At 39.7% G+C, this 27,327-nt stretch overlaps 2 protein-coding genes across 4 annotated transcripts in view; both read right to left on the bottom strand.

The window, feature by feature from the left end:
* LOC119547383 (chaoptin) overlaps positions 1-17,963 on the bottom strand; it is a 44,253-nt gene extending 26,290 nt beyond the window's left edge. For both annotated transcript variants that reach the window (XM_037854218.1, XM_037854219.1), the window contains exon 1: positions 17,578-17,963. The gene's annotated coding sequence lies outside the window, so the exon portion shown is untranslated. The remainder of the gene's footprint in view (positions 1-17,577) is intronic.
* A 1,147-nt stretch (positions 17,964-19,110) lies between these two features.
* LOC119547490 lies at positions 19,111-20,195 on the bottom strand. 2 transcript variants are annotated; one of them, XM_037854380.1, is made up of 5 exons: positions 20,131-20,189; positions 19,914-20,078; positions 19,524-19,857; positions 19,304-19,465; positions 19,111-19,234 (listed from the first exon to the last, which is right to left on the bottom strand). In XM_037854380.1, the coding sequence occupies exons 3-5, from the start codon at positions 19,621-19,623 to the stop codon at positions 19,176-19,178; spliced, it is 321 nt and encodes a 106-aa protein (XP_037710308.1). In that variant the 5' UTR covers positions 19,624-19,857; positions 19,914-20,078; positions 20,131-20,189; the 3' UTR covers positions 19,111-19,175. The 2 variants fall into 2 exon arrangements, with proteins under 2 accessions (XP_037710308.1, XP_037710307.1); XM_037854379.1 differs by lacking the exons at positions 19,111-19,234; positions 19,304-19,465 and having other exon boundaries at positions 19,608-19,857; positions 20,131-20,195.
* Positions 20,196-27,327: the final 7,132 nt, after the last annotated feature.

Genomic DNA, 27,327 nt, shown 5'->3' with positions numbered 1-27,327 from the left:
TTTTTTTCACAATTGAATATAAACTTATTGAAACCATATTTTGCAATAATTTTAAATGTATAACATAAAATATTGGTTTTGCTTGCTTGAGGTATTTAATTATTGAAAGTTCCTAACTTGTCTTAACTTGCATAATAACAGATTATCAATATAATGAAGTTACTAAAGGCTGTCTCTTTGTAAGAACACTGGTTGCACAGTTAAATAAATATACGATTTTTATTTTTTCCCAACCTGACTTAGGCTTAAAGTGGTTTTCCTAAAAGGACTTTAAGTCCCAGTTTTGGGCCACTGTTCCAGGCTGTTGTTGTTATTCGCCCGGCACACAGCCGCACAATTAATTGCGTAAACAAAACGCGATGGACGGGCGGGCATGAGCATTGAATTATTCAAATTATTCAGCTGGCAACTCGCTCGATTGCCTGCCCCTCGCACCCCGGGGCACGCCCCTTTTCAGCCCAACGCATTTATCAATTAAATGCGAACGCAGCAGCAGCAAATCCAGCAATTGCAACAATAATACCAGGCAGCAGCAATGAGCACATTGCTGGGCCAGCAATTAAATTATTAAAAGTTTGTCATAAATAAAGTGGGGCACTTGACAATTATTAAAATGAATTACATTCGATGACGGAGGTTGGGAGATTGGGGGGAGAGCCTAAATGATTGGCCCCAGGATCGGTGGGGGCGCCAAAAGGATTGACTAAGGGAAAAGCCAAAACGATATATACGAGCTTTTAAATTTATGTCCTGCCTTTATGGCTCTTCTGGATGTGTGTGTGTGGGTGGGTCGACCTCTGGGTTTATGAAATGCCAAGCGGCTGTTTTCATTCTTATTTTTTCAACTGTTTAATCTCAATTACCAGTGCGAAATATGCAATAAATCTGTTATTGTTTGCTTTTATAACCGATACGCAGGGTATGCTGAGCTGATTTCGCGGATCCGATTTTGTAGAGAAAAACTCCGAAAACGGCGAGGAAATAACAAACAGAAACGGGAAACTGAAAAGCCTGATTATCTCATCCGAACAAAATGGCAATCAAAAAGAATATCATCATTGGGAATTTATTTTTAAAAGATTGTGTATGTAAAGTAATCTGAAAAAGCTATTAAGGTAAATATGATATGAAATAATATAAAATACATAAATTTTAAGTGCCATTATAGAATATCCCATCAACTTTTTAGCTTTAAAAGTTAGAAATACAAACAGAAAAGGAAGTAGAATATTGTTTTAATAAAATGGTAATCAAAGAGCTCATTAACATTTCGTAATTTGGAATTAACGTTTTTTTTTAAATTTATAATTTTTGAAAAGCACTTAAAGAGAAATTAAGATAAATGATTTATGAAAACTAAATTATTATATTAGTTTTGGAGATCAAAGGAGTACTTCAGATAAAAAGGCTTTTGAAAACTAAATTACCATAATAATTTTGGAGATTATTTCTTATAAAATGAAAATTTTAATAGTTTCTTATATTTTATAGTACAAAATACCTAATTACTATATATATCTTTACTATTTTTTACTTTTACTAAAATAAAAATAATATTATACAACATTTTTTGATTCGACTCGAATATTTATACTTTTTTTTGTAAGAAAAAGGTCATAAACAAATTGCGAGGGGTATAAAAATGTCGACCAGTTGGGATTATCTCAGTTCGGTTGTTGCTGCATGTGTCATGGTGTGTCAGCGGCGTTTTATGCCCTTCTCTCAAGTGCCCCCGACACAGTTGTTGCAAATGGCAAATGGCGGGCGAACCGCCATCCTTCTGCTCTCGATTTGCCACCTTGCCCAAACTCCTCCATCCGCTAACGCTTTTTATTTTTTTTACTTTTTGTTTCATGTATGGAGCAATAAAAACACAAATAATGGCGGCACTCGGATAAAAAAGGAGGAAATGTGTGTGGAGGGTTCTGTTCTGGAAGGGGATCTGAACATACGCAATTTGTGCTGCGTTTGGGGATTGTTGCTGTATTGTTACATTTCTGTTTTCGGCTGGTTGTTGTGTTTTTTGCTCTGGTTTTTGCCCTTTCTTATTGTTTGCCCGTTTGGTTTGTTAGGCTGAGCGTAAGCCTTTAAGCACATAATTTCAATTGCTGTACATAACACAAAACGGATTAATTTTGATTTTGACGTATGACCTGTTTCTGTGTGTGCCTGTGATTTTGAGTGCAAATTACCCGGAGCCATGAATGCCTCACGCAGATTTTCCTCATTTTTCTCAGCCCAAGTCTTTGGCAATCAAAATGCAAACGGAAGACTGGCAGGAAAATCCAAAACCAAAACCAGAACCAGAAGCAGAAAAATCCTCAAACGCATCTCCACAACTCAAAGGATTAGTGAAAGAAGCCGGGCCTTAAATTTTCGATTCACAATTTGAAAGGTAAAATGTTGCCCGAAGTAAAATATGTGTTCATGTGCGAGTAAACGAGGTCAGGCCATTTTTTCCCGGACGAAACGTTTCCTTTCCAACTGCAAAACGAGCAAATTATTTGGCTAAGCTTTTACTTAAGTCTTTGGGTGAGTTATTTTGCCTTCCTAGAATTCAATTGAAATTAAGGTTGCAATCCATTTAAACGCATTTAAAAGGGGGAATGTGAAACATTTTATTAAAATGTTTTCAAGCTATTAAAATCATAGTAAACGTTTAATTTAGAAATTTAAAAGTAGGTACATATTAGCTTAGCGCAAACAAAACAAAATGCAACTGGACCTAATTAATTAAACCTAATGAAAGAGCTGGGGAAATCATAAGTCGGCTGTGTATTTATCTGCGGTTTTTATTGCTCCTTGTAGCATCAACCACTCCAACCGCAAAAAGCAACTTTCACCATACTTTTCTATTTATAAACTGGTATATATATAAGGCCAAAGCCAGAAATCAGGTTGGCGACACTTTGCTAACTGAATGGCTTCATTAGGAAATTAAGGCGACAAGGGCTGAAAAACGTGGATGGGAGAAAATGAGCGGGAAATCCTCGGGCGTACCAGTGGAAATTTATGAATTTTTGGCATGATTCAAGCTAATCACGTGGCTGCCATTACCCAAAATTATTTCACATATAAACCAGCGAACGGGAAGGAAGGCGAAAACATTATTTAAATATCTTAATGCGTTAAATTTACGAGTCCTGGCCATGTGAATGGCCACGGTGTGTGTTCAAATGTGTGTGCCATGGGCGGGATATTCAAATTCGGTCAGGTGTATAATTAAATTGGAAATTGTGAGCGCACGCACAGGCGAAATACTTGGGATTTGGAATATTTAAACGACTTTGCCCATCGTCGGCTTATTATGCCGGCCACTTGACCGCCACTTAGGACCTGGCCAAAAGGTCAGAGTAGAAAACTTTCACTAGAATACCATAAAAAATATGGGACCTGATGGAAGATCTTATTGCTACTCGCTAATTTTATAAGGTGCAAATAATATTAAAAGCAGATTTGATAAATTTTTGAACTCAAAGTAATATTTAAGGCAGGTTAATTAAACCATTGAATTTCGTAAAGAGTGTGCAAATTATTTCGCGGAGGGTAAGATATCAATTGAGGCCCTAAAACATTTGGTCAGGGTAATCCAGTGCTTTGACCCCGAGCTCGCTATCCCATCCTTCATTCACTCTTGGCCAATTTGACAGCCAGCAACCAATATCCCGATGAAATGTGTGCCAATGACTCCCCAGGGTTCGGGACCCCGCGAAATGCGACAGATGATATGCGGTATGAGGGCGTCGTTATAAACCTAATGAATGCATTAAAGTTGCAGTATGCGATGAATGTAAGCTCATGGGTGAGAGCCTTGGGGGAATTCGATGGAAATGGAAGTTTCGATTACCTAATGATCTTTTTCAAGGAAACATATTTAGGTGTTCATAAAACAAATAGCTACTTATTTAAATTCTTAAAAAATAACAAAATACTTGAGTCACAAATTTGTAACATTTTTTCCCCAAAAATATTTATTGGATGACAACACAACACATACTGTGTTTATTACTGTGTTTATGCTATGCCTATTTCATGAAATCAATTCATGAAATGGGCAAATTCGTGTGTGTATAAACACCTTTTCATGAATTTGATAACACACGAAAGTTGACTATGAATTCAGTCCCAATTTACGAAATGCTGAGGCACAGCCTTCTTCACAGCCTACTACTCTATAGAGCTCTATATCAAATTCGACAAATTTGACAGCTTTACCAATATTATTTCATGAATTTGTCTGTGTTGTATAAACATGGGCTATAATAATTTCATGTGTTGGAGAAAGCATGAAATTCATAGCATAAACACTATATTACTTATGATCAGATACTACGAGAGAAGAGATATTTTTATATTTAGTAAACAAATTTTTCCCCAAAGCTTTTTCTATATAATAAGCCAAAATAAATATGGGTCCCTAGTCACATTGGGATCAAAGGTAACGAATGCGCCGACACAGCAGCGAAAGATGCAACAAGATCACCCCTAATTTCCACCCCAAATCTAAACCGCACGGACATTAACAAACTTTTAAAAACGAATATAGTTCAAAACAACACAAACCTACAACAGAAAGCACCCCCTTGGTACCAAGCCATTAACCCAGAGATGATAAGCATCAGCAAATACGTCAAAAACGCACAACTTTGCAGCTTGCCAAGGAAAGAAATTACCAAGATCATCAGGCTTCGACTAGGACACACAAAACTCACACACGAATACCGATTCTCCCAGCCAATAAACAGCCAATGCCGATTCTGCACCACAGACGCCATATCGATCCCACATATCCTCAACGACTGCACCGCATTTCAAACACATAGACCTAGTAACTCAAATATAAAACTATCTGATCTCTTAATTAACCCTTCATATGAAAACTTCCAGCAAATCCTTAACTTTCTCAAATCAGCTAACCTACTTCAACTCATTTAAATTGTTAATCTCCTTCTCTTCCCACTCAAATGTAAAATTCTAGTTATTAAGTAAACCTGTAATATCAATTTAGTCCGGCCGAAAGTCTTAGCAACTATGGCCGATTCCTCCCTGTACCTTAAGTTTTAAACTTTTGGCAACAGAGTACAATAAATAAATAAATATGGGTTAGGAACCCAAATATTCGATAGCTTCTATCTAACCGATTATAACATTGTAAATAAATATTATTAATGTGTATAAAGCATAAGTGCTACTGACTATTCAAAAATCCCTTAAACAACTTATTGGTCTAAGCAAATAATGCAAATGGGTTATGCTATTTATTTAGGAGCCTGTGGTTTATTTAAGAGGGGCCCAGTATTTATGTCCCCACATGCATGTGAGAGTGTCACGTTGCGAGGCGCTTTTCTGATTAAATGCGAAAATTTAATTGCCTGGACTGCGACACGTGGCGTATAATTAATGACGTGCGTCAGAGCAACTCCACTGGCAACTCAGCTGAAGACGAGTGAGACAGGGAACTCAAACTCAAACCGAACATCAACTGAATAAGTCATGGGGTTTTGGCTTTCCAATGGGCGGGACGGGGAGAGGAGTACGAGGGCCAACATCCGTAGGACACAAATAAGCCATATCATTCGCATTTCGTGTATTGACTGGCAGTTAACATGGCTTGGCAAAAAGTTTGCAACGACTTGTGCAATTGTCCTCCGTGCATACCGAAATCCCCCATCCAAAAGTACAATTGCAACTGTCATACGCACGCATTCCCCCGAGGGGCAGGGGCAAGTTGTTGGCAGAAATTGAGGTGGAGAGTCCTCCGCTCCTCCTCTCAGGACGTATATGTATCCCCAACCATATACTATATGTATTTGGCAACAATTTATAAGGGCAATACGTGCAGGGCATATGCCCGGGTTAGGTTAGACTTCCTGTCGAGGACAACTATGCGAGGTCCACGCGTGTGCATACCAATGTCCCGGCCAAGAACCCAAGAAACCAAGGACCCCAGGCAACGTCGGATCGGATCGGACCAGTCCTGGCCAGGGCAGTGCAATCCGGGCAATCGCAGCAAACATTTCAAGAACGGGGATGAGGAGGACCCCCGGCAAACAAGGCAACTACTGAAAAACGGAAGGAAACGAGTGGCAACGGATAGCTTTGGGCCAGGAGCGGCAAATACCCTAGGACTTTTTACACACCTATGACCCTTTTAATTAATTTAAAGCAATCAAAATCCCTTAAAAACCCGATTAAATAAAAATTGTTCCCTTATGAAGTGTAAAAAAAGGTGTCTGGGTATGGAAAATAATCGGATTGTGTTGCATAACTTTTTGAAGGGCTTAAGCAATCCCCACTTTAATTTAAACAAATGCATAGGAGGAATTACATGCTCACACTTTGTTTACTTACATAACCATGTTCAGTTAAAAATTTATAATTAAGGGAATTTCCTTTTGCACGACTTAACTATTATGCAATTTGAAAAAGGAATAAAGAACTTAAATCGAAGACTTAAATTTATGTGAGCAAAAATATAGGACTTCATTGAACTGCAGCTAGAACTTTTAAGATACTTAAGCCCAAACTAATATGCAATTCGAAAAAGGAAATAAGAATTAAGATTGGCGACTTAAACTCATGTGTGAAAAATATAGGATTTTGTTTACCTGCAACTGGAACTTTTGAAGTACTTAAAAAATAAGAAATGCTATTTGTAATTTTATAACCCAACCCCTTTGTAAAGGGTATCGAGGGAAAATGGAAGTTCCGACTGAATTCAACTTGGCGTTTTTGGAATTGCTCGCACTGCGCCGTCATGTCTTTGGTCCCTTCTAGCCCGGTTTCCCCTCCGGCCCTGGTATTACCAATTCGATAATAAATATTACAAGCTAGACAACAAAAGAAGAAGAAAAAGCATATCTATAGGTATGTGTATGTCTGCGTATTGAAAACGAATTCAACAAGAAAACGAGAAAGTTGCTTGCACAAAACGAGCGAAAAACAAATTAAATTCGGTTTGTCGTTCTCATTTCTTTTTTTTTGCCCTTCCTCACCCCAAGTTTTTCCTCTGCAACACAAATTTTTTTAGCAATTACGTGAGGGGGGGGAGGGATTTTGGGTGGTAAGTGGGAAGGAGGTGGATTTTGTGAAGGCTGCACGAAGTCAACGATTTGCATAAGTTGGGCGTGGCATTGCTGGGGCGTTGTCGCATTGATTACAAGCGTGAAAATGAATTTCGATTATGCGATGAAGGCAAGGACGAGGGTTCGTTGACAATGTTTTCGCTGCTTTTTGCCAGGACTCATTGTCAGTCCAGGGCAGGCGCCGCCAGGTATGCTATGATTTCTGATTCCGATATTGCTGGCTGGCGCTGGGTTGATCAGATCAGGTTAAATCCGCTCGAATGGCCGGGCCACATATAATTTGCGCCATGCATACGGAAATGTAATCAAAGGCAATGCTGAAATCTAGCACACACAATTTCCCATCGATAAATATCTGAGAGGGCCCGGCAAAAAAGCAAAAGCAAATGCATATGTGATTGCACTTCGGGTGCCAAGGCCAATGATCAAATTCGGTTCGTTTATTTAGCCAATTTAATGCGGACTAAGAAAATATGTTTGCATCCTGGCCAACGAGCAAAAATATTTCATTTATTTTATTGATTTATCAGCAAACAGCAAAAAATGTTCTCAGCTATCCGAGGGTAAATGTTAAAAACCGAAAAAAGACAAATTCCAGGGATTTTTTCACAGCCGTTGTCAAAGATCAAACAATAGAAATGAACATGCCATCTGTTTGATTTAATAATTATTTTATAAAGCTGGGTATCTAAAAAAATAAATATTTGCTGCTCAAATATTTGACTAAGCTTAAATGTCACCGTATATCTTTCCACATGAGTGGGAAAGGGGTTTTTATACGATTTTCTTTTATGAAAAAATTCGTAAAATTTTCAAAATAACAAGGCAAAATATATACAAATTTTAAAAAATTTAAGTCCAAACCACAAAGACATCACAACATCATTCTTATTCAAAAGATATTAAAGAAAAGAAGCGTTTTTATTTTTCCATCTGTCATTCGCGAATCCACTTATACTTATGGCTTCTCCCTTTCCGGTATTACTTATTTTTTGATCTATTCCTGTTGTTGCTGGATTCGCAGTCGACTTGAAAAATGTACTTTTTATGCTTCATTACGTGGCGTCTTCCTGTTGTCAGTTTTTCTTTACATTTCGTTTAACATTTGTCACTTTTATAGCCGCATGTGTGTGTGTCTGTCAGTCCGACTGAGTGTGTGAGTGTTTGAGTGTGAGTGTTTGAGTGTGTGTGTGCTGGAAAATGCCTCGCAGCTGCCCATCTTCATTTTGGTATGTTTTTCCTGACTTTTCCTTTTTCCTTTCCTTTTTTTACGCCGTTGTGTCGCTCTAGTTGTTGCTGTTGATATTGTTGCTGTCGTTTCATCAACAGCTGCTGCTGCACAGAAAAAAAATCATTTAAAAATTTAATTCTCCATTTTCTTAAAAAGCCAGAAAGACTTAACGAGACCTAAACCCATTGTTAGTTTTCCCAAAAGAGCTTAGGAAATTGAGTAAACAAATAAACTAGTTTTTTTTCCAAGTGAATGTAAGTTTTCAACATTGACTATATTTTTTTTGCTTAATATAATTTCAGATTTAAGATCACAGCAAATAAATATTGTTGTTTGCTTTTCTCTGAGTGGTGCTGGTAAAAAGATTCCCCAAACACTTTCGCCCAGCCTCTTTACAACTTGATTTAAGGTTCAGTGGATATGGCGCCTCGTCTTTCCTTCCACAAAACCCCCAAACCCATCTTCCAACATTCTCGCTTTCCCATGTGTTTGTCTCCTGACAAATGTCATGTTCAAATTGCAGACTGAACTTTTGACTTTTGACAACGACAGAGAATCAACGACGCGATTCCTTGATAGAGATGAAGTGGATTTCGCAAGGAGTCAAGGTCGTACATAAATGAAGAATAGCTATAAAGGCATACCTTTACCCTACGTATACGTAATATGCCCCTAAATGTTCTATTGATTTTTTAAAAGTAAGTTTATTTTAAAATTATTTGTCATTGGCACATATTTAAATAATCATTTATAGCAAACAAATTGGTTGCAGTCCATTATTTGACTTTAATTAACATTTAATTTTCGAGCTCTTTACATTTTAAATGCATGTAATCCGGTCTGTTTATAATAAATACCTACTAATGGGGTGTCAGAAACTAAATTTAAAACGTTTTGATAATGCATAAAATAAATCTAAGCAATGTATTCATTAAAATAAGTAATCCGTTTGATTGGTTGGATTTTAGAAAGAGATCAAGGAAATAATATGTATAATTATATACTTGCCCCATTAATTACTATGCCACTTTGACGGTAATAAGACGTTTGGCTGTCCCATTTACGTGTCACACTTGGTCCATTTGTTGTGATAAATACATTGATCTATCACCGGATGTTCCGGGGGCAAAACCCTCGGCATTACGGGTCAATCACATTAGCGTGTTAAACTACTTAACATGGTGAAAGACCAGCCCAACCTGAGTTCTGCCCGAGGAGTAGGATTGCATGGGCCTAATGCCCAAGCAGATTGAAGGGGCGTGCCACATTACAACTGATTGAATTAATCAGCTTCATTATTTCACTAGTATTGGGGGATTTAATGCATTTGCAAGCCATGTTTCAATTAGGCCACATCCAAGGACTTTGACTCCCAGCTACATAAATTGTCGAGCCGAACCGAAGCGAATCGAATCGAAGGGCATTGAATTGAATGGAATGTTTAATGTATATGTATAAAGAAAAGAGCTTCCAGCTTGAATACGGGAATTTATGTGGCTACGTGCGGGGCATTTGGCAGTCGAAAGAAGATGTCTCACCGCCCCTTTGCCAAACGGACCTTCGAGCAGAGAAAGCCCCGACTGGTAGTAGGCATATTTAATGACACCATGGCCCATTATTGGAATTGGTTATCCGTAACAAAGGGCGAATGTAAACAGAACTAACTGGCAAACAAACGTGCAGGCAAACAAGTTAACAAAACATTTTCCCTTTTTCACAAAACCACAAAATACTTGAGCCAAATGCCTTTAAAATGTACACATATTATTAGGCAAACAGCATGAAGTATTGATCCAATCATATATTTGTATGGTAGTTTAATCAAAAAGTTTTCATTTCATATTTTCGAATGAATCACCGTTGGATTACAATTGAAACGATGGTGATGATGATTTCGCAATCAATGTCCCAAAAGTGCCGAAGCCCCGACAGGTGACAAGCTTACACAGAGCCCCACATCTGCAAATATCTACAAGATACTTGGCACAATGAGGAAGACAACAGAGAGGAAGATATATTACGTACAGCCAGGCATCCTCACTTATCCCACACACGAATATTGTATTATTTTCAATAAGCAGGCGACGTATTGATAACAATGCTTTGAAATATATACAAGCGTCCCGCTGCCCCGCTGCCCCGATGTCCCGATCCTTGATTTCAATGGCTGGAAAATATTGAATATGTCCCTGTGCCCCAACCCGAACCCGAACCCTCCTACATCCGCACAAAAGAAGGGCTGACAGGAGGAGGTGGCATCGAAGCGCAAAGCATTTTGTGCCAAAAAAGAAAGGAGAAATATTGTATGGTCATGTCATTGTATTTGTATGGGTTATAAATGTATGCAGCGATGTGGGGATTAGACTACTACAGCTGAAAGCAGGATTTCTATTATGTTCTCCACTCTTAGGCAGCGATGATGCCAGAATGATGATATGAGTGCAATGACAGAGGAACCGCAAAACCAACAGAGTCGGAATGAATGCTGCTGCTGGTGGAAAGAGAAGCTAGAAAAGCATTTAAAAATGGCAGACAGCAAAAGATGCAAATGAGAATCGGTTTCTGCCTTCTGCAACTGCTGCCTCCACACACTCGAAAGTTAACATGCATACCCGCAGGACCTCCAGCCCCACCACCACCTCCTCTAGAGTCAGTCAATCACTCCTGCTTCGATTACAGCAGAAGGAGTGACATTTTTAGTTGCACTAGCTCAGCAAAAATACAAAAAAAGGGACGGGAACCCGCAAAATGAATGAAAAGCCAAGATGGGCGAGGGAAAATCCCAACTACACACCCTTTTCATGCAGCGTCTGCTGCTGTCACATAATCCCCTTTTTCAATAAGATTTAAATTTGCATTTGACACATATTGGACGAGGACAGCCCGGCCAAGACGAGGGCACCGACAACAGCCCAATCCTGGCCAGCAAACCCACGAACGACGGTGTCGACAACACCTCTCGGGCCCGGAATAGGAAACTATATGCATATAGCTGCACATAAATATTTCTTCAAGTACCTGTGTGCGTTAAAACTTTTGTGAAATAAGAGTGACGCACCAAGGATAACATGACCCATAAATGTTTGTCAACCGGAATTGGCTGGGTAGCACATACCATATGATCTTAAAGCCTTGTCATTTTCATATTTTGGAAAGATTGCAGAAATAAAAAAATAACATACTTTTCACCTCATCCAATACTCAAGAGGAGTACCAATACCTCTGTTAAATGTTCTAAATTTGAAAACCATAAAAATATACTTTCATACAAAATATCTTACAATCACAAACAATGCTTCTTTATTTTTTTATTTTAAGGCGAAAGTTAAGAATCCAATTACCTTGTGTAATTAATACCAAACATTGAAATTAATGAATATTAAATAATTTATACCGCTTCTCCGAAAATTCTGTGACTATCATATTATTTCCCAACATTGATGATGTATTGATTTCAAAAATTCTTAAAGACAACATGATTTATGTATCTGACCCAATAAAAGCGATATGATTTGCCAACTGCTTTCAATTCATACACAAATATTGACTGCCTGTGCTAGCGAAACCATAAGCAGATCTTAAATATTCCGCTCTTTTCAGCCCATGCCCCCAACCCGCCCACTTAAGCAACCACATTAGCATAGGCTCCACAACAGAACATATATTTAACCTCGGCGCATGCATAACACAGTGGAATGCAGTGGGATGGTCGAGAAGAAGAAGGGCCAGAAGAAGGGCATGGGCGTGGGCTTGAAGGGGGGTTTCCCTGGGACAGGTGACAGCTTTCGGGCGGAAAAAGGGGTCGTCGTCAGAGGTTGAAATAGTGCAAGAGGTAGTTTACAATAGAGGAAACTGCGCGTCATTAGCATAGCTAAGGGAATTGTTTTAGTTGGTTTCAGTTCGTTTGGTGGGCTGGTTTGGCTGGATTGGATGGTTTGAACGCGGTGAATGGATGGGTGTGGCATTCAGGGGGGGTGGTGAGGGGAGGGGAGCGGCGACGTTGGCCAACATGGCTGACATGTTATGTGATTTGATTTGGATTCCCCCTCACCCTTTTGCCCCTCCGCTGTGCCGGCCTGGTCTGTGGCAATCGGGGGTAAGTACGCTTTGGTTTGGAAACCTCATTAGTTTGACATTCCAATATGTCAGATTGTGGCTACTGGCAACTGCGGCAAAGCCAATAAAAGAGCGCCAGCGAAAACCGAGAGAATTGATAGCGTCAAAACAAGTGATAAATGTAACTTGAAAATCAATTATGAAGCTTTTATGTGCTTCGCATTGTAAATATTTATTAATTGCTTCCGGTCTGTGATTTTAAATTCACTTTTTTATATCCAAAACAATTGACTAAAAAATTATCATATGTAAATCCATGTTGTCCCTCTGTTATTATTATTAAGTGCTTTTTAGAAAATTGTTAATATAAAAAGGTTTGGGTTACCCTACACTACATTTTATCATAAAGTGTACACATCCTAACAATTATAAGATCTAAAAGTGTTTAAAATTTACTTTTAAATTTTACTTCTGAGTTAAGAAAATGTCCTATTGTCCCAACTATTTCAATGATCTTACAACTCCTTTTAAGCTGACATCATTTGAAAGCCTTTCAAGTTTGATATGCTACCATTAGTACCAATTACCCTAGGGGACACAAAACCCCATCGTCCGACTAACAATGCATAATATGGTATTATCATCCTCCATTTGCGCTCTATCTAATTGCATCTCATCTAGCATTTCAATTCTCGTTGCCGTTGTCTGTCAATAAGCTGGCAGTTTCTCAATGGCCGGACACCCACTTACTCCTTCCGACATATGCTCATCCATTTATCATAGTCGCTATAGCGATTGTGTGGGATTCCCCCGTTTCGGGTTGGGTATCGTATCGTATCGTCCTTAGCTCGCTTCATTAAAAAGTAAGCCCTTTTAAATTGGCCCCCTTCCTACTCCATTCCCAGCTTCCAAGCCATACCAGTCCTGCTGCCAACAACCAATTGACATTCATAGAAAGCAACGAGACTGCGTTCTTTTCTCCGTTCTCCGTAGTTTCCCCTCCATATTCAATTTTTTTTCGGATCCTTCTCAAATCGTTTTGGCCTGTTCATCTTTTTCCCGACTGGCTGAAAGTGTGTGTGTGTCTGTGTTTGCCTTTCAATTTGCTGACTGCTGCGTGTGTGCCCAGTTAGAGAAACATAATCGGGCAATACTTTTCCAGCTATTTGCGTGGCAAATATTTTTGCGGAGCCCGGAGAAAAACCAACGAGCCATCGAAGCGTGGGCAGCAACAAAATTGTCAAAGGGTTCGTCGCACGGCGAGATAGGATTTTCCATGTGCGTCCTGGCCTGGTTTTTGGTTTGGATTCGGGCTCTGGCTTTGGGCCTGTTTGTCATCAGCTCCATATCTGCCGGCCAATTTACATTTACGAGTTGGCAGTCGGGGCCAGCCGTCAAATATGTTAAATAACGAACTATTTTGCATTTTTATTTTATTTTTTCTCGCCCTGCTCATATTGAACATGGAAATGTGGGGCAGCCAAGGGGTTCGGGCTCGGTTTGGGATTTCCAGGGAAGAATGCCTTGAACGCCGAGAATTTGTGTGCGGCTTTCAATGAGGAATGTGTGTGAGCCTCTCCGTCTGTTTCTGCTTTTGTGTCTGCCTCTGGTATCCTCCACCCCGGTCTGTTTACACAACCATGTCAATTTAAATCTATGTCAAAACACACGACTTAGTTGAGGTTTATTTATGTCGGTCTGTCCCTGGCTCCGCATTTCCCTACTACCCTCCGTTTGCAATTCAATAAAAAAATATAAAGGAGAAAAAACGGAAAGCGGTTTTTTCCACTTTTTTATTTGCATTTCCGAGTCACGTAAATGGATCTTCGGCACTATCTGGATAATATTCGATTTCCACGCGCTCCCCATTTCAATGCCCATCGCTTTGTGCCAATACCTTTTAAATTGGTCTGGCTGACAACGCCTCCCCCAATAAATATCTAATTTCCGTCATATGTGTGTTCAATGTTCATACATTGTGTACGAATTAAAGTGGTAAATGCTCTCGGTTTTTTAGTGGCCCTTTAAGTGGGGGCGTGGCGGGGCTTAAGCCCATCAAGCGTATGATTAGCGTCAATCAGTGAAATCGTGGACGTTTAATTAAAAATCAATCAGTTGATGTGACATAAAACCGAATGGTTCGATAAACAGTTTATGTATGTAGCCAAGGTTTAGGATGGTCCCTAGGAAAATCGGGATTGTGGCTTAAATAGAACGCAATATTCTGTGGAAAAGGGGGGGTGTGGCCGAGCAGGGCGATATATTGAAAATTTTGTAGTGGACATCAATCATTTTGTGGCACGGCCTGGCCAAAGTTTCGTGTTAATCAGGAAAACACCCATAGCATGATAGATTGACTTTGTATTTTGTGTGTGCCTAAGGTTAGGTCCTAGTAATTAGGGTTCTGGACTGGGCTGGAAATTGTAGATGTCAGGAAGTTGTCAGTGGTTTGACTTTCAACTTGAACTTTTTGGCTTATGTCGGATTATTTTTTATACTTCGATCCTTAAATTCTGGAAATTGTGTAGGCTATGTTTTAGGTAAAGCATACCAATTCCAAAATTTTTAACGCTTTTTAAACAGTAGTTAGGTTTGATAGCACAATCAAGACTATTTATTAAAAGCTGTGAATACCTAATTACCGGAAATCCAATTCAGATTAAGAACTTAAAAAAATAACACCATTTTTATTGCTTTGAGCGTTTATTTTATTTATTAAGCTCATTACATTTTATTGGAAAAAATCACACTGAAAGTCGATAAGTCAATCAATCAGCCGGCAAGGCCGTAAGGCTTCCAAATAATTTAATCGACAGCAGGATATGTACACTGTGTGTTCTATGAGCCGGGGGTTCATAATGAGTTGATTAAAAACCAGAGTAAACTTTCTATCAACGTCCGAGGCCCCCGGTCAAGGTAAATTAACTCGGAGTGCGAACTGTGGGTGGGTGGATGGAGTGGACCTTGTTTATGATTGCTTTCACGCCTGTCTGGTCATTAACCTAGGCACAACTTTGGCTCAAAAAACACATTTGCGGTCCCCGCATCTCTAACATTCTTTTTTTGCATTTTTATTAGTCCACAAATAAAACTTTTTTTGTTTGTCTATCCATGATGAGGGTCGGCCCGAGGTTAGTGGGGTGGCAGGGGTCAGAGGACAGAGGTCCTAAAGCATAAACAGATCAATAAAACAAGCCGAAGAAGAAAAGCCGGGACGTCGGCCGCAAAACTAGCAAAGGAATCCAGCCAAAAGAGCCCAAGAAACAACAGCGGCAACTGGCGCAGTTCCCATGCAAATTTCACCCAGACCTATTCTATATACAACACCCCCTCAGAGACCCCAGAACTCATAGAACCCAGAGAACCCAGAGGCACCTCGAGGACGACACTCTACACTGCCATTAACTGTTGCCCGTCTATTTGTTTGTACAAATAATGTGTAAGCAGGCATATTTTTGTCAACGAGGCTAATTTCTGTCACAGATTTACGTGACAATGGCCCAGGCAAGAAGCCAGGGCCCAGAAACGCTTGGAAAGCCAAGAAATCCGCAACAACACGCATACACGGAATAAAAACACAACAATTACAAAGCAGGTTTCATCAAAGGGGATGGATGGTGGGTGGTCCTGGCCAAGTCTGGCAGTTTTTGGTCGAAATATTTTTGTTTCTTCTGCTGTCAGTGAGGCTCGTCGTAGTCGTTTTGCGGGCAGTCCGTAAAAGCCATAAAAAGAAAAATATACCAAGCAGCAGGCAGGAAAAAAAGAGGCCCAAAACAAAACTGAGCCGTGAAGAACCAGCGTCGAAAAAAACTGGGTTAGCCTGGGTACTTCTCCCCATCTTTCCCCACCTCCGTGTCATTGTTGATTTTCGTTGTTTCTTTTTTTTAGCACCTATGCACAGTTTTTGCTCTTTCTGAACGATGCGCCCTGCTCCTGTCCGTCTTGGTTATTGTAGTCCAAGGAACTCAATGGGTGACACATATGCAGTCGCCACTCCTCGTGCCACAACACCCACTCCAGCAAGACTCGTTCCCCAGATTTCTCTGCTCCGCTCCACTTTTCCATGGCAACGTCTTGAAGACCAAAGAATCGGATGAAAGAGTGCAGCGGATGACAACAGTTTGGACTTCTAAGATAATACTTATTGTAACACAATCGGTTTTCGAAACAATTTTATTGTGAATTTCCATTTTTACTTTCACAACTGAACTTAGCAATTGATTTTTCAATTTATAAAAATAATTCAGCTGTTAAAAATAATACTTCCCAATTTAAAAGCTCATAGGGATAACATTAAAAAAAGTTCCTAGGCACTAAGGTACAATTTATAAGCGGTTCAATAAAATTACCTCTCTTCTTATTTGAAACCTCAAATAACATTTTAAACAGCATAATCATCCACTTGATGAATATCATTTAATATTTATTGGTTATTATTATTATTGCTTTAAGAGATTTATGATATTATTTATCAAGGCTTAGAGCCTTTTTTTAGTCTTGAAAATGCTTGAAATTGCATAAATATTTTAGTTTCCCTGCAGCAAATGTAATCAAATGCAACTGATTAATGTTTGGCTAGGCAAATTTGTAGGTAAATAGACTTGGCTTCTGGGTTCAATAGCTGATAAATTTTTAACAGCTTTCAAGAATTTTAGTATTACTCTAGAGCCCAATGAAAACCTTAGCCACATCCAATAGAATTTCCCCTTTAGTCCTTAAAGGGCAATGCAAATACCTACGGAAATGCCCGGGAAGCCTCATCTGATCAAGGCAGCTGGATGCAGTGGCCTCCCATCAGAATCGGTGATTGACGCTGATATGTTTGCCACATTTAATTGGATGTGGGGGTGGGGGGAGTTCAAACGCCCATCTTGCGCCACCCAACACCCACCGCCCCCGCCGAGGTTGTTTATTGGCTGACAAGTGCTGCACATCCGGGCTGCGTTTGCGGAAATGAGCAAATGACTAATGACTGACCAGAGCGAAGGCACCCCGGGCGACGAGTGACCCTTGCCACTCGGTTCTCTGTTTTCTGCTTTCTGTTTCTTGTTTCTTGTTTACTGTGCGCTTCAATTAAAGCATCTTGCAGGAAATTGAACTTTTAGTCAAGTGGCTGGTGGGCGGTCGGCTTGAATGGGTGGCTAAGTGGGTGGTTGCCTCAAGATGTGGATACGATGGGGACTGGCTCATCAATCTGTTACGTACTTGACTTGTGGGTGGGTTCGTGGGTCGGCGGCTGTTCAGGGCTTGAAAAGCGTATCCGTATTCAGTTGTTGCATGTGCCTAAGTCACTTTTTTTCCTCCGCTCTCTTGCCACTTGAGTTTTGATTACTGATCACTTCACTTTGCAATCACCGCTTGATTACTTTTGCATCATAGCAACCGCACTTTCTGAAATCTCAACCGATCGATCTCTGGTATAATATTTCTCTGTTGGCCCGTAAAGCCTAGCTATTTGTGGTCACCATTTCGCGATTTTCAGCTGGACCGGCTATCTTCGAGATGTTGCCGCTACACCAGCAACATCATAATACGAACTGCCACCCCTAGAACGCCAGCGATACTTCCACTCGATGCTCACGTGCCAAATAACCAACGTGCACTGGCACATCCGTGCCACATTATGCGCATTTTACGGCACGTTTGGCGACCTCGACACTCGCTTCGTTTTAGATCAGTGCCGAGTGCCGAGCAACATGCAATACGGAAATTGTTGTCCTAGGCGCAACAGACCCAAAAACCGAAGACCCCCAGCACCCGAAACCAGATGGAACGAACCATAGCTGGAGAGAGTCTAAAAAACCGAAGATTACCGACTACCGGAGTATCTGAGCATGCGTGGTGCCTGAGCCGGAATTAATTTACCATCTGGCAATGCCCTTCTTTTCAGGCGGAGTATTCAAAGAAATTCTAGACTGGACAGTGATTTGATGGGGGGCCGAAAGACGAAGATGGATGTACAATGGAGAGGTCGAGGGAGGGCGACCGGATTCAAGTTCAGGTTGCCCTTTGACCACAAAATACCGGCTGCCGGCTAATAAACTCCAGTAGCAACCAAATTTGTTCTTCGAATTTATTGTGGAACATTCTTTTCATAGGACTAACCCAAAACTAAGACTGATAAATGGCCACGCACACTGGCAATTTGCAAGTTCCTGGCAGTTTAGAGCACTCAGCTAACCCCAAAAGTTTTATATGCCCCATTTCGGTTTTCTTCCCCAAAAAACATCTCCTTTGGCTGTTTTTAATATACAATATTAGCCGGTAGTGATGTTTCAATTAATTTTTAAGGTGCACCTCACTGCCCATACTCAGCTCCTGCTCGAAAACCAAGGAGCCCGGAGATGGTTAAAGATATAGATGGGCGTCGGGGTCTTTAAGATGCAGAAGGGGGGACGAAGGCAGAACCGCATGCTAAGATATGATGGCAGATGCCAAGCAGGATGAATAAATGGCTTGGATGCAAAGTTTAAATTTTTCATAGTTGGGTGGCTCGGTTCGCTTCGGTTGGGCTTGCTCTTTTGAGGGTCTCGGTTTCGGGTGGGGGATCTGAGTCTACCTCATCTTTGTCTTCTTGTGGTTTTCACTGGTCAAACTGGGGAGCAATTGGACTTTAAGCTGCGGCAGTAGATTATTGCATTTCGTAGCAATTTGGTTTTGTTTAGGAAGAAAGGTTTTTCAAATTTTATTTTTAAACTCCTTGAGTATTTTCTTTTGAAAAAATAATAGTTGGCTGCGTATTTTTGGTAGCATTTTAATTCACGGGTAAATTAGGATATTATAAAAATGTAAATCGTTTTGTTTTAATATTTACATTTCTTAACACCTTCCTCGCAGAATCCCGCTTCTGTTTTTATAAATGCTAAAAATATTTATATTTGTTATTTTATTGTTATTATTTGTTTTTTTATTTGTAACAAACTTAACTTACGTGGAAGTTTTTTCATCTTTCGTCGGCACTTTTCGTTTTCCAGGAGACAAGAGCTGGATCCCTCAAAGTAGCACTTTCCATCAAAGTTGCAGGTGGGCAAGATGCAAGGTCCGCAAGTCTTTTTGCAATTCTTACCCCATCCAAAACCGACTAGCATAAAAGCTGATATTTGCAAAGTATGAAAGTTAAGAAATCTGTAAAGTCTTTATCTAAGGCTTACCCAGTAAAGAAATAATAAATAACTTCATTTCCAAGGCAGCTACTTGAACTGATATTTTTTCAATATTTTTAGAGACGAAATTTGTTAGGGTTTTATGCATTTTAAAGGCATAACGATCTAAATAAGTCTTCTTTATTTACCATATCTAAATTATTTTGGTCGTGAACCAATTAATACAATAATCACTAACCCGTAGCGAAAAGTTTTTGATTGTACCTTTGGTCAAAGTCATTTTTTACTGGTAGTACACTGGATGTAATCATTGGAATGCAAGGTTTCGCTCGCCTTGGATAGTTCTCCTTTAAGCAATATCCTGTCTTCTTTTTAACAAAAGCTATCACAAATTTTCGTTTTATTAAAATATAACAACGATTCATGTATAATACTCACCTGGTTTATTATAGGCTCTTCTCATGCATTTCTCAATTTCAACGTGGCATTTGTTTTCTGCTTCAAAGTAACAGAATTTGTCAAAGGAACACGATACGTCAAATACATCTATTGGGCAATCTTTGATGCAAAGTAGGGCTTTCTTATTACCCAGAGTTACAGAAACTAATCAGGAATTAAAGAAGACTGAAAAATACTCAAAGTATTTAAATCTTACCAAAAAGAAGAATTAGGAATAGACGCATTTCGAACGATTGAGATCTGGTATAACACTAACAGAAAAGTTGAAGCCACTTAGGTATGACCGATCGATTCGATTGACTTTAAAAATCTTAATCTTATAAAAAAGAAATGTATATATATGTCAAGAAATTCTGATATATTCGTTTTTCTGAGTTTATTAAAAGCTGCCAAATAAACTACAACAAGGGCTTTCTGGGTGTCAATCGATTATATATCATCATCATCACCTGTTGTGGCGAATAAGTTCGGATTCCAAACATTCATATGTCCAATGTCATTTGGAATAGTTATACTTGGTTCCATAGGTTCACAAGGTACTGCTTTCTTTGGATAGTGCTTTCTTATGCAATATCCCTCTCTCTTTTTAACAAATCCTATTAAAATATTTACTTGTTGTTATATAAAAGAAAATAGGCATGGTACTCACGTGGACTAGAGTAAACTTTACGCAAACAGGTCTCCATCTCAAGAATACAATTGCTTTCTGCTTCAAAATAACAAACTCTATCCCAGGAACACGACACTTCGTACTCGTCTGGTGGGCAATTTTTAATGCACTTTATAGCAGCCTGATTAGCCAGAGTTACAGCAGCTAATCAGAAACTAGAGTTACTTATAAAATCATTTAGTGATTATATAACTTACCATAAATAAGAAAGATAAATAACCTCATGTTGGTCTATTGAGGTTACGCATAGAACTAAAATGAACTTAAATGTGAAAGTGAAACTGATCGAGTTAAGGGACTCTAATAAACTTACCATTACTAAACGTTATACTATTATAATGGAAAAATATTCGCATAAAAGCATCAATAAGCTTTTCCATTTCCTTGAAAATCCTTATGGTAATTTAATTTAAACCGTATCGGCTAATCCCAAAAAATACATTTACAAATGTCTTTTGTGGTGCTCAACGCTCAACGCGCTGTACATTTAACAAACAATTTTCAGTCAATTGTGTCGGAACATTCCCCATTTCGATTCAATACCTACAGTAGTTCGGAGTTCTACTCGGTTCTGCTGGGTTCTGCTGGATTCTGCTCATCCTCATCCGCATCCTCGTCCTCCTTCATCTTGTTCTTGTTGTGGTTTAATGGATTTGCAGTTTGCAGTTCCTTAACAATTCCATGTTATTCTCGCTTTTTTGCGTTTCCTTTCTCGCGCTTGCCCTTTTCGTGTTGGAGTTGAATTTTCGCAATCTCCCCCTTTTATTTTTTGTATTTGGTTCGGTTTTTTCTGGTTCCATTTTTGTAGTATTTTTGTATTTTCCGTACTTTTTGTATTTTTTGTATTTTGGTAATTGCTTGCCATTGTTGGTGGTACTGCAGCGATTGCAGGGCGAACTTTCCCCAGTGGAGTTGGCAATTGTTGAGCATTGTGCGACTAAAGTAAACTCTTTAAATATCCCCCGGATGAGCAACCCCTGCTTGAGCCCCACCCCTGCAGTTATCAATCGAAGACAAATCAAGGAAAAGTTTTTTTTTCCTTCGAAAGCTGGAATGGGGAAAATCTGTGCCTTCAAATTAACTTGTACCCAACACGTATCTAATTTCATTTTCACTACATGTGTGGCACATAAAAAACTAATTCAAAGCGCTCAATATAATTTATATCCTATCTGGACAACAAACAAAGGGACGAGAGAAAAACCAGCAGGAAAGGACGAAAAAAGACGCCAGGGGACCTGGGAAATGGGACCAGGACCAAAAAAAAAAAGAACCAACCATGCTCAATCGCACACAGCAATCAGCCCAAAAAGGCAAGCGAAATTTTTTGTAATTTTTATGACCCCAAAAGACGCATCAATTCCGAAGGGCAGATCTCCGAACAAAGGACCCCAATACACACCCAATAAGAGGGCGGCCAAAGCAAACTTATTTAAAGATGTAAGCGCAATAAAATAAAATAATAAAAATACAACTTTTCACCCGTCCTCAGAGCTCACCCGAGCATCCTCGACATTTCTTCTCCTCCGACTATAAACTGTTCCAAGTTATCTAAAGTGTTAAATCACCTGATGCCGTCAGCATGAAATTTACGCACATAAATCTTTCGGAGCAAGCCCAAGTCCGAAACTGAGAATGGGCCCGCAAAAAAACATAAACCAAACATAAGCAGGACCCCTTAACCAATGGAAAAACAGGACACGAACAACAACTCAAAAAGCTAGGATAGCGAGAGTAGGTTGAAGGGTTCCTAAAAAATGGTGTACTATGTTATGGTCTTTGATTTTGAATTTCCAAGAGGTCCTATATACTAAGAAGATCATTTTATTATATTAATCAGATAATTCATTGGAAAAAGCCGAAAAATGGGCTATCATCTACCATACAGACATATTTCATTTTGTTAATATTATATGACTTGGCTTATACATATGGCCAACTTCTCAATGTCATATGAAGGTTGAAGTGCTATCTGTCAAAGAAAGTAAGCATAAAGCTAAAGCAATTTAACTCAACGATAAAAGTTATCATGATATCGAGAGATCATCCCATAAGAGATGGTAATATTATCTGAAAATGAGTTGGCATTTATCCAGGGTTTTATTTTATCCATCAGTTTTTAACCAGAAAGTGTTGAGAACTTTATAGAAAAGCAATATTTATTCAGATAAGATCAACAGTAATGAATCCTTATTTGATCCCATAGATATATTTTCAAATTGGGATACAGATCTGTTGATCTTATCTGGATAAATATTGCTTTTCAATATACTTCTCAAGCTCTTCTCTGTCTGTAGTTGTTTAAAAAGATTGCCCAAGCAGGCCGTTGACAGTCTAAGGTCCCAGACTATGGAGCATTCCACTTTTTAACCCATTCCCTCCCCCAGTACCCAAAACCAACTTCCCCCGTGGCGAAAATAAAACGTGTGCCAGTGCGTGGAGCCCGACCTTTAAGTTAGTTTGTGTATATTTTATGGCTTTATAAAAACGCTCTGACCTGTCGAAGTTGAGCGGGGTCAGCGATGAGACGCAGGGGTTCGAAGTGTCTGGATTTCATTCGGGGATGGGGCTATCATATGCCCATTGATTGATGCGGGTTATTGGACTTCGAGGGGGTTCTGGACGGAACCGGAAGTAACGATCGGCGAGAAAGCTCTTTTTTATATATAGTTAAGCCAACTCTCCAACTATGGCCTAGGCCCTTGTTTTCGCTTTAGTCGCCGATGATTCTTGTGTTGTTTTTAACGACAAAAGCGTTAAACTTTTGCCCCGTCCACCTGGCCAGGTGAGTGGATTAGCGGGCTCACAGGGGGTTGTCGCATCAGTGGCAGCATCACAAAACTGGAAAATCAACAAACGACGCAGTAAAACAGTTGCAAAGGCAGCGAAAAAAAGGAGGAAAAAATAAAATAACAGCAGTAACTGGCATAATAATACAAACAAACAGAAAAAGCAGGTAAACGATGCGCATTGCGGTGGGTGGCGAAAAAAACAGTGGGGAGTTGGCAAGCTGAATGCTTTGGCAAACGGTTAATGTAATGAAAATGGCAGCGACAATAAAAACAACATTCGACGTGTGCAGGAATATAGTTTTACCGTTTGAGCCCCCGACAATCGGTACAAGTTGTTTTCCCCCTGCTTTCTGTTCAGATCGAAGGACAGGGCTTTTCAATGCAGGACACTTGTCGGATAGGGCTTCGGATTGGCCACAGCGTCATCACCTGTTTATTGTTATCGAAATAACTCACGGTTGAGTACAGGTTTGTACACAATGTTATTGAACGGCTTTCTACTTCGGAAAACAGTTTAGTTCGCTATAAAAAGAAAGTGTACCTTAAATGCACAATACAATGATATTTTGTATTTAATTTGCTTGTGTAATTTGCACAGGGCAGTATATCGACCCTTTTTGTACACTGTACGTGTTGCAGCAGAGAGCAAACAGAGCTATTTTCTATGCCTGCATATTGGCTGCCGACTTTGCTCAAAGGGAAAACAGAAAAAAAACATATCTTTAGATAATAATAATAATTATTTCATGAAAAATAAAGTAATTTAACTGCGAAATTTATTAAACCTTTGAATATTTTATTTTACTCGTAATGTATTTCTAATATTCAAAGTTTAATAGAAATCGGAGTGCACAGAGTGCTCAAAAACAAATGTTATTTGACTAGCATTTCAATTATATTTATCTGACTATCCGAGCGATCGTTACAAGTCTGTTACCATCCACAGAGCCAAAGGGAAGCACGTCGGCAGGGCTCCTTTAAAGGCTAAAAGATTTCGCCTCAGTTGTTCTGCTTCAGCTATCTTGTTTGGAATGTTACCCCAGAGGCCTTCAGCCAAACTGAAATTGAACGGCGAGGAAGTGGGGGATAAATAAAAGAAGCAGAGCCAAGTTGCCTGTGAATTACCTTGGAAAACTTGCCGACAAGTTTGTGCATTTGCCCCTAGAAGCCCCATCCCCAGACCTTCCGAACCCCTCCGAAACCCCCGGTGAACTCAATGATCTCCCCCCTCCCCAAACTGTGTGCAACAAGGTAGAGCCAATAATGAAAAACTACTTCAACATGCAATAAAGCAAAGTGGCAGGTTTTTCGAAAGCAGAATACGAATAATAATGAATTAATTGATTACAGTTAAATGGGAATAGCTACCAGCCAAAGGTTGTTCCACAGAGATGATGGCCCAGGGTGGCGAACTACCGAATACCAAATAACACAGAGCACAGAAAATGCTTTCGAAAGCGGAACAAACAGTCGACGAAAACAAATTAAAGCGCACACATCAAGGGTATAATAGCACGAAAGCCCCGAAATGAACTTTGCCCAATTAAAGGTATTTCGATATATAACTAGAAATACACATCGGCTCTACTCTCTGTGAAGCGCTTCCTCTAATTCCCCTCTTGTGGCACTTGCGTGAATGGAAATAGAAGAGGCAGGCTAATTAAAATTTAATTGCACATCTAAATGAAATTTACAACAAACAAGTGAGGAAGGCTCACCCACTCGGACAAACAAACAAACAAGTGCGCTTATTTAGAGTATGTGAAAAGATAGACAGCCAAATATCACGCATACGCCACATTGTTCCCAAATAACGAATCCTATTCGGCGTGAGTGACGGCAAAAAAACAGCAGTCATCTGATGATATCTATAAATAGTGCTTAAGTGTGCCGATGGGGTTGGGGAACTCAGTATGTGTTGGGTTTCAGTTGATAAGGATCATGTAGGAATGGCAGATAGGATGGCAAAAGACAATAAGGATTTAAATAAATTGTTATTTCAATCCGAATATTATAAGCCTCTCAGTAATATTCTATTAGTAATGACAATTCTTATATAGTATATTATAATATATTATAGGATACAAATATATACGAGTATCTATAAATTTAACCACCATTACTTATAGAATATCTTTCTATTTAACTATCATTACTGAACTCCAGGTCTAAGTGATATGTTTCTTTATGTTTCTTAGCAAATTAAAAATAATTTAAGAGCTATTATTGGGCCACTACCCCTGACAATTCAATAGGTGTCGCTCCTGCTATTATTTAGATTTAAAATTCAATTGCATAATGCAACAACCGACTAGCAGCCGAATGGCAAACAACTCCTCGCCACGCCCACAAATATGTACACATTAGGCGATGGACGGACAACGGACGGGCAAATGAACAAACCATTTGGCTAAAATATTTTTCCAACACAAAATCTAACCAACAACACACTGCGTCCGTGTAGTAGTTCATAGAAAACTCTCTGCCAAAAACTATTCTTTACATAATTTATACAAAATTTCGCACTAATTGCAATAGTTAATGCAGATTTCAACCGCATTTGAATTTGTACGTGCCTCGTCGCCCGCCCACGCTGCCCGACCGCAAAATATCTCATTTACATACAACGCAGAAGGACATGCAGCACATCCACATCCCATCCTGCCGCATCCTGGCACATCCCACTCCATTTCGGAGCCCATCCTTTCGAGAGTCCTGTGTGCTGACCAAAGGCGAACAGCTGTGGACCGCTCATGTGAATTGCATGAAGTGCCGCCACGTGCTCCTCCCGCTCCTGTTCCCGCTCCCGATCCTGTTGTTCCACCTCCGAAACCCCCTCCCCTGGATCCTGCTCCATCAGAGGAGCGGTGGCCAGTGAACCAAATAGTTACACGAACAACCGCAATTGATTTTCGAGGGCTGCGCGGCCAGGGGAGCTTGGCATATCATGTTTGCCGAATAACTGCACTTTTACCACTTTATTAAATTACATGTTTCCCCGAAAAACAATGAAATTAAAACTACTCGAACAGCGTAAATGCAAGACACATGTAATAAATTTAGATTCGTATCTGAATGGGCCAAGTGGAGTGCAGCAAACTTGTGAGTTTTATAGGATATCTTTAGATTATATGGCAGCTTTTGTTTAGGAGTGATTCTTTTGTCAAAATTGCAATCTGCAAATAATTGTAAATAAATACAAAAAGGCTACAGGATCTTTTAAAGAGCTCTTCTTAATAAAAATGACTCGCCTGTGCTTTAAATTTTTATTTTTTGAGTTCACATCTCATGATTCAAATTAAACAGGTACATTTTTCTATAGCAAACCTTTGAGTTAATCGTGTGAGCAATCGATTTCTATTTAAGTATGCCAGACATACGACCGATAAGTGTATTAAGTGCTTTATTAAATGCATGTGATAATCTTAATTGAAATTGCACAATCGTTTTTGGTCACAGACACTTGGCAGGCGGCTTGGACAGTTGAGCTGCTGTTGCTGTTAAGCAGCCAATTAGTTGGACAACAGAACGGAACCGGAAGTGGAAGTGGAAGTGGTCGGGGTGAGGGAAAGGGGAAGAGGAAGCGGCACAAAACGCAGCCGTAACGGAAATCAGGCCGCTTCGGGTCAAATTGGACTTGGATCTGAAGTGGTATGCTGGTCATATAGACACACTTGGCAGGGAAATGGATTACGACGGCTAAATCACTGGGGCTAAATAGACAGCCAAAAAGACGTCCGACGCTTTTGGTCAGTTACAGCTACAGTTACATCAATTGGCAAACAGATGCACTCGCACACTGGCCAAATAGACAGACCCACAAACCTACGAGCCGACCTACAGACGGACCACAATTGTCCGGGGACATGTTGCTCTTGTTGGAATAAACAGCCGGCAGCCAGACAGATATGAGCTGGGAGTATCTCGGGGC

This window comes from Drosophila subpulchrella, chromosome 2L, assembly GCF_014743375.2.
Source record: "Drosophila subpulchrella strain 33 F10 #4 breed RU33 chromosome 2L, RU_Dsub_v1.1 Primary Assembly, whole genome shotgun sequence".
Taxonomy (NCBI): Eukaryota; Metazoa; Arthropoda; class Insecta; order Diptera; family Drosophilidae; genus Drosophila; species Drosophila subpulchrella.
This window is presented reverse-complemented; position numbering and strand designations above follow the sequence as displayed.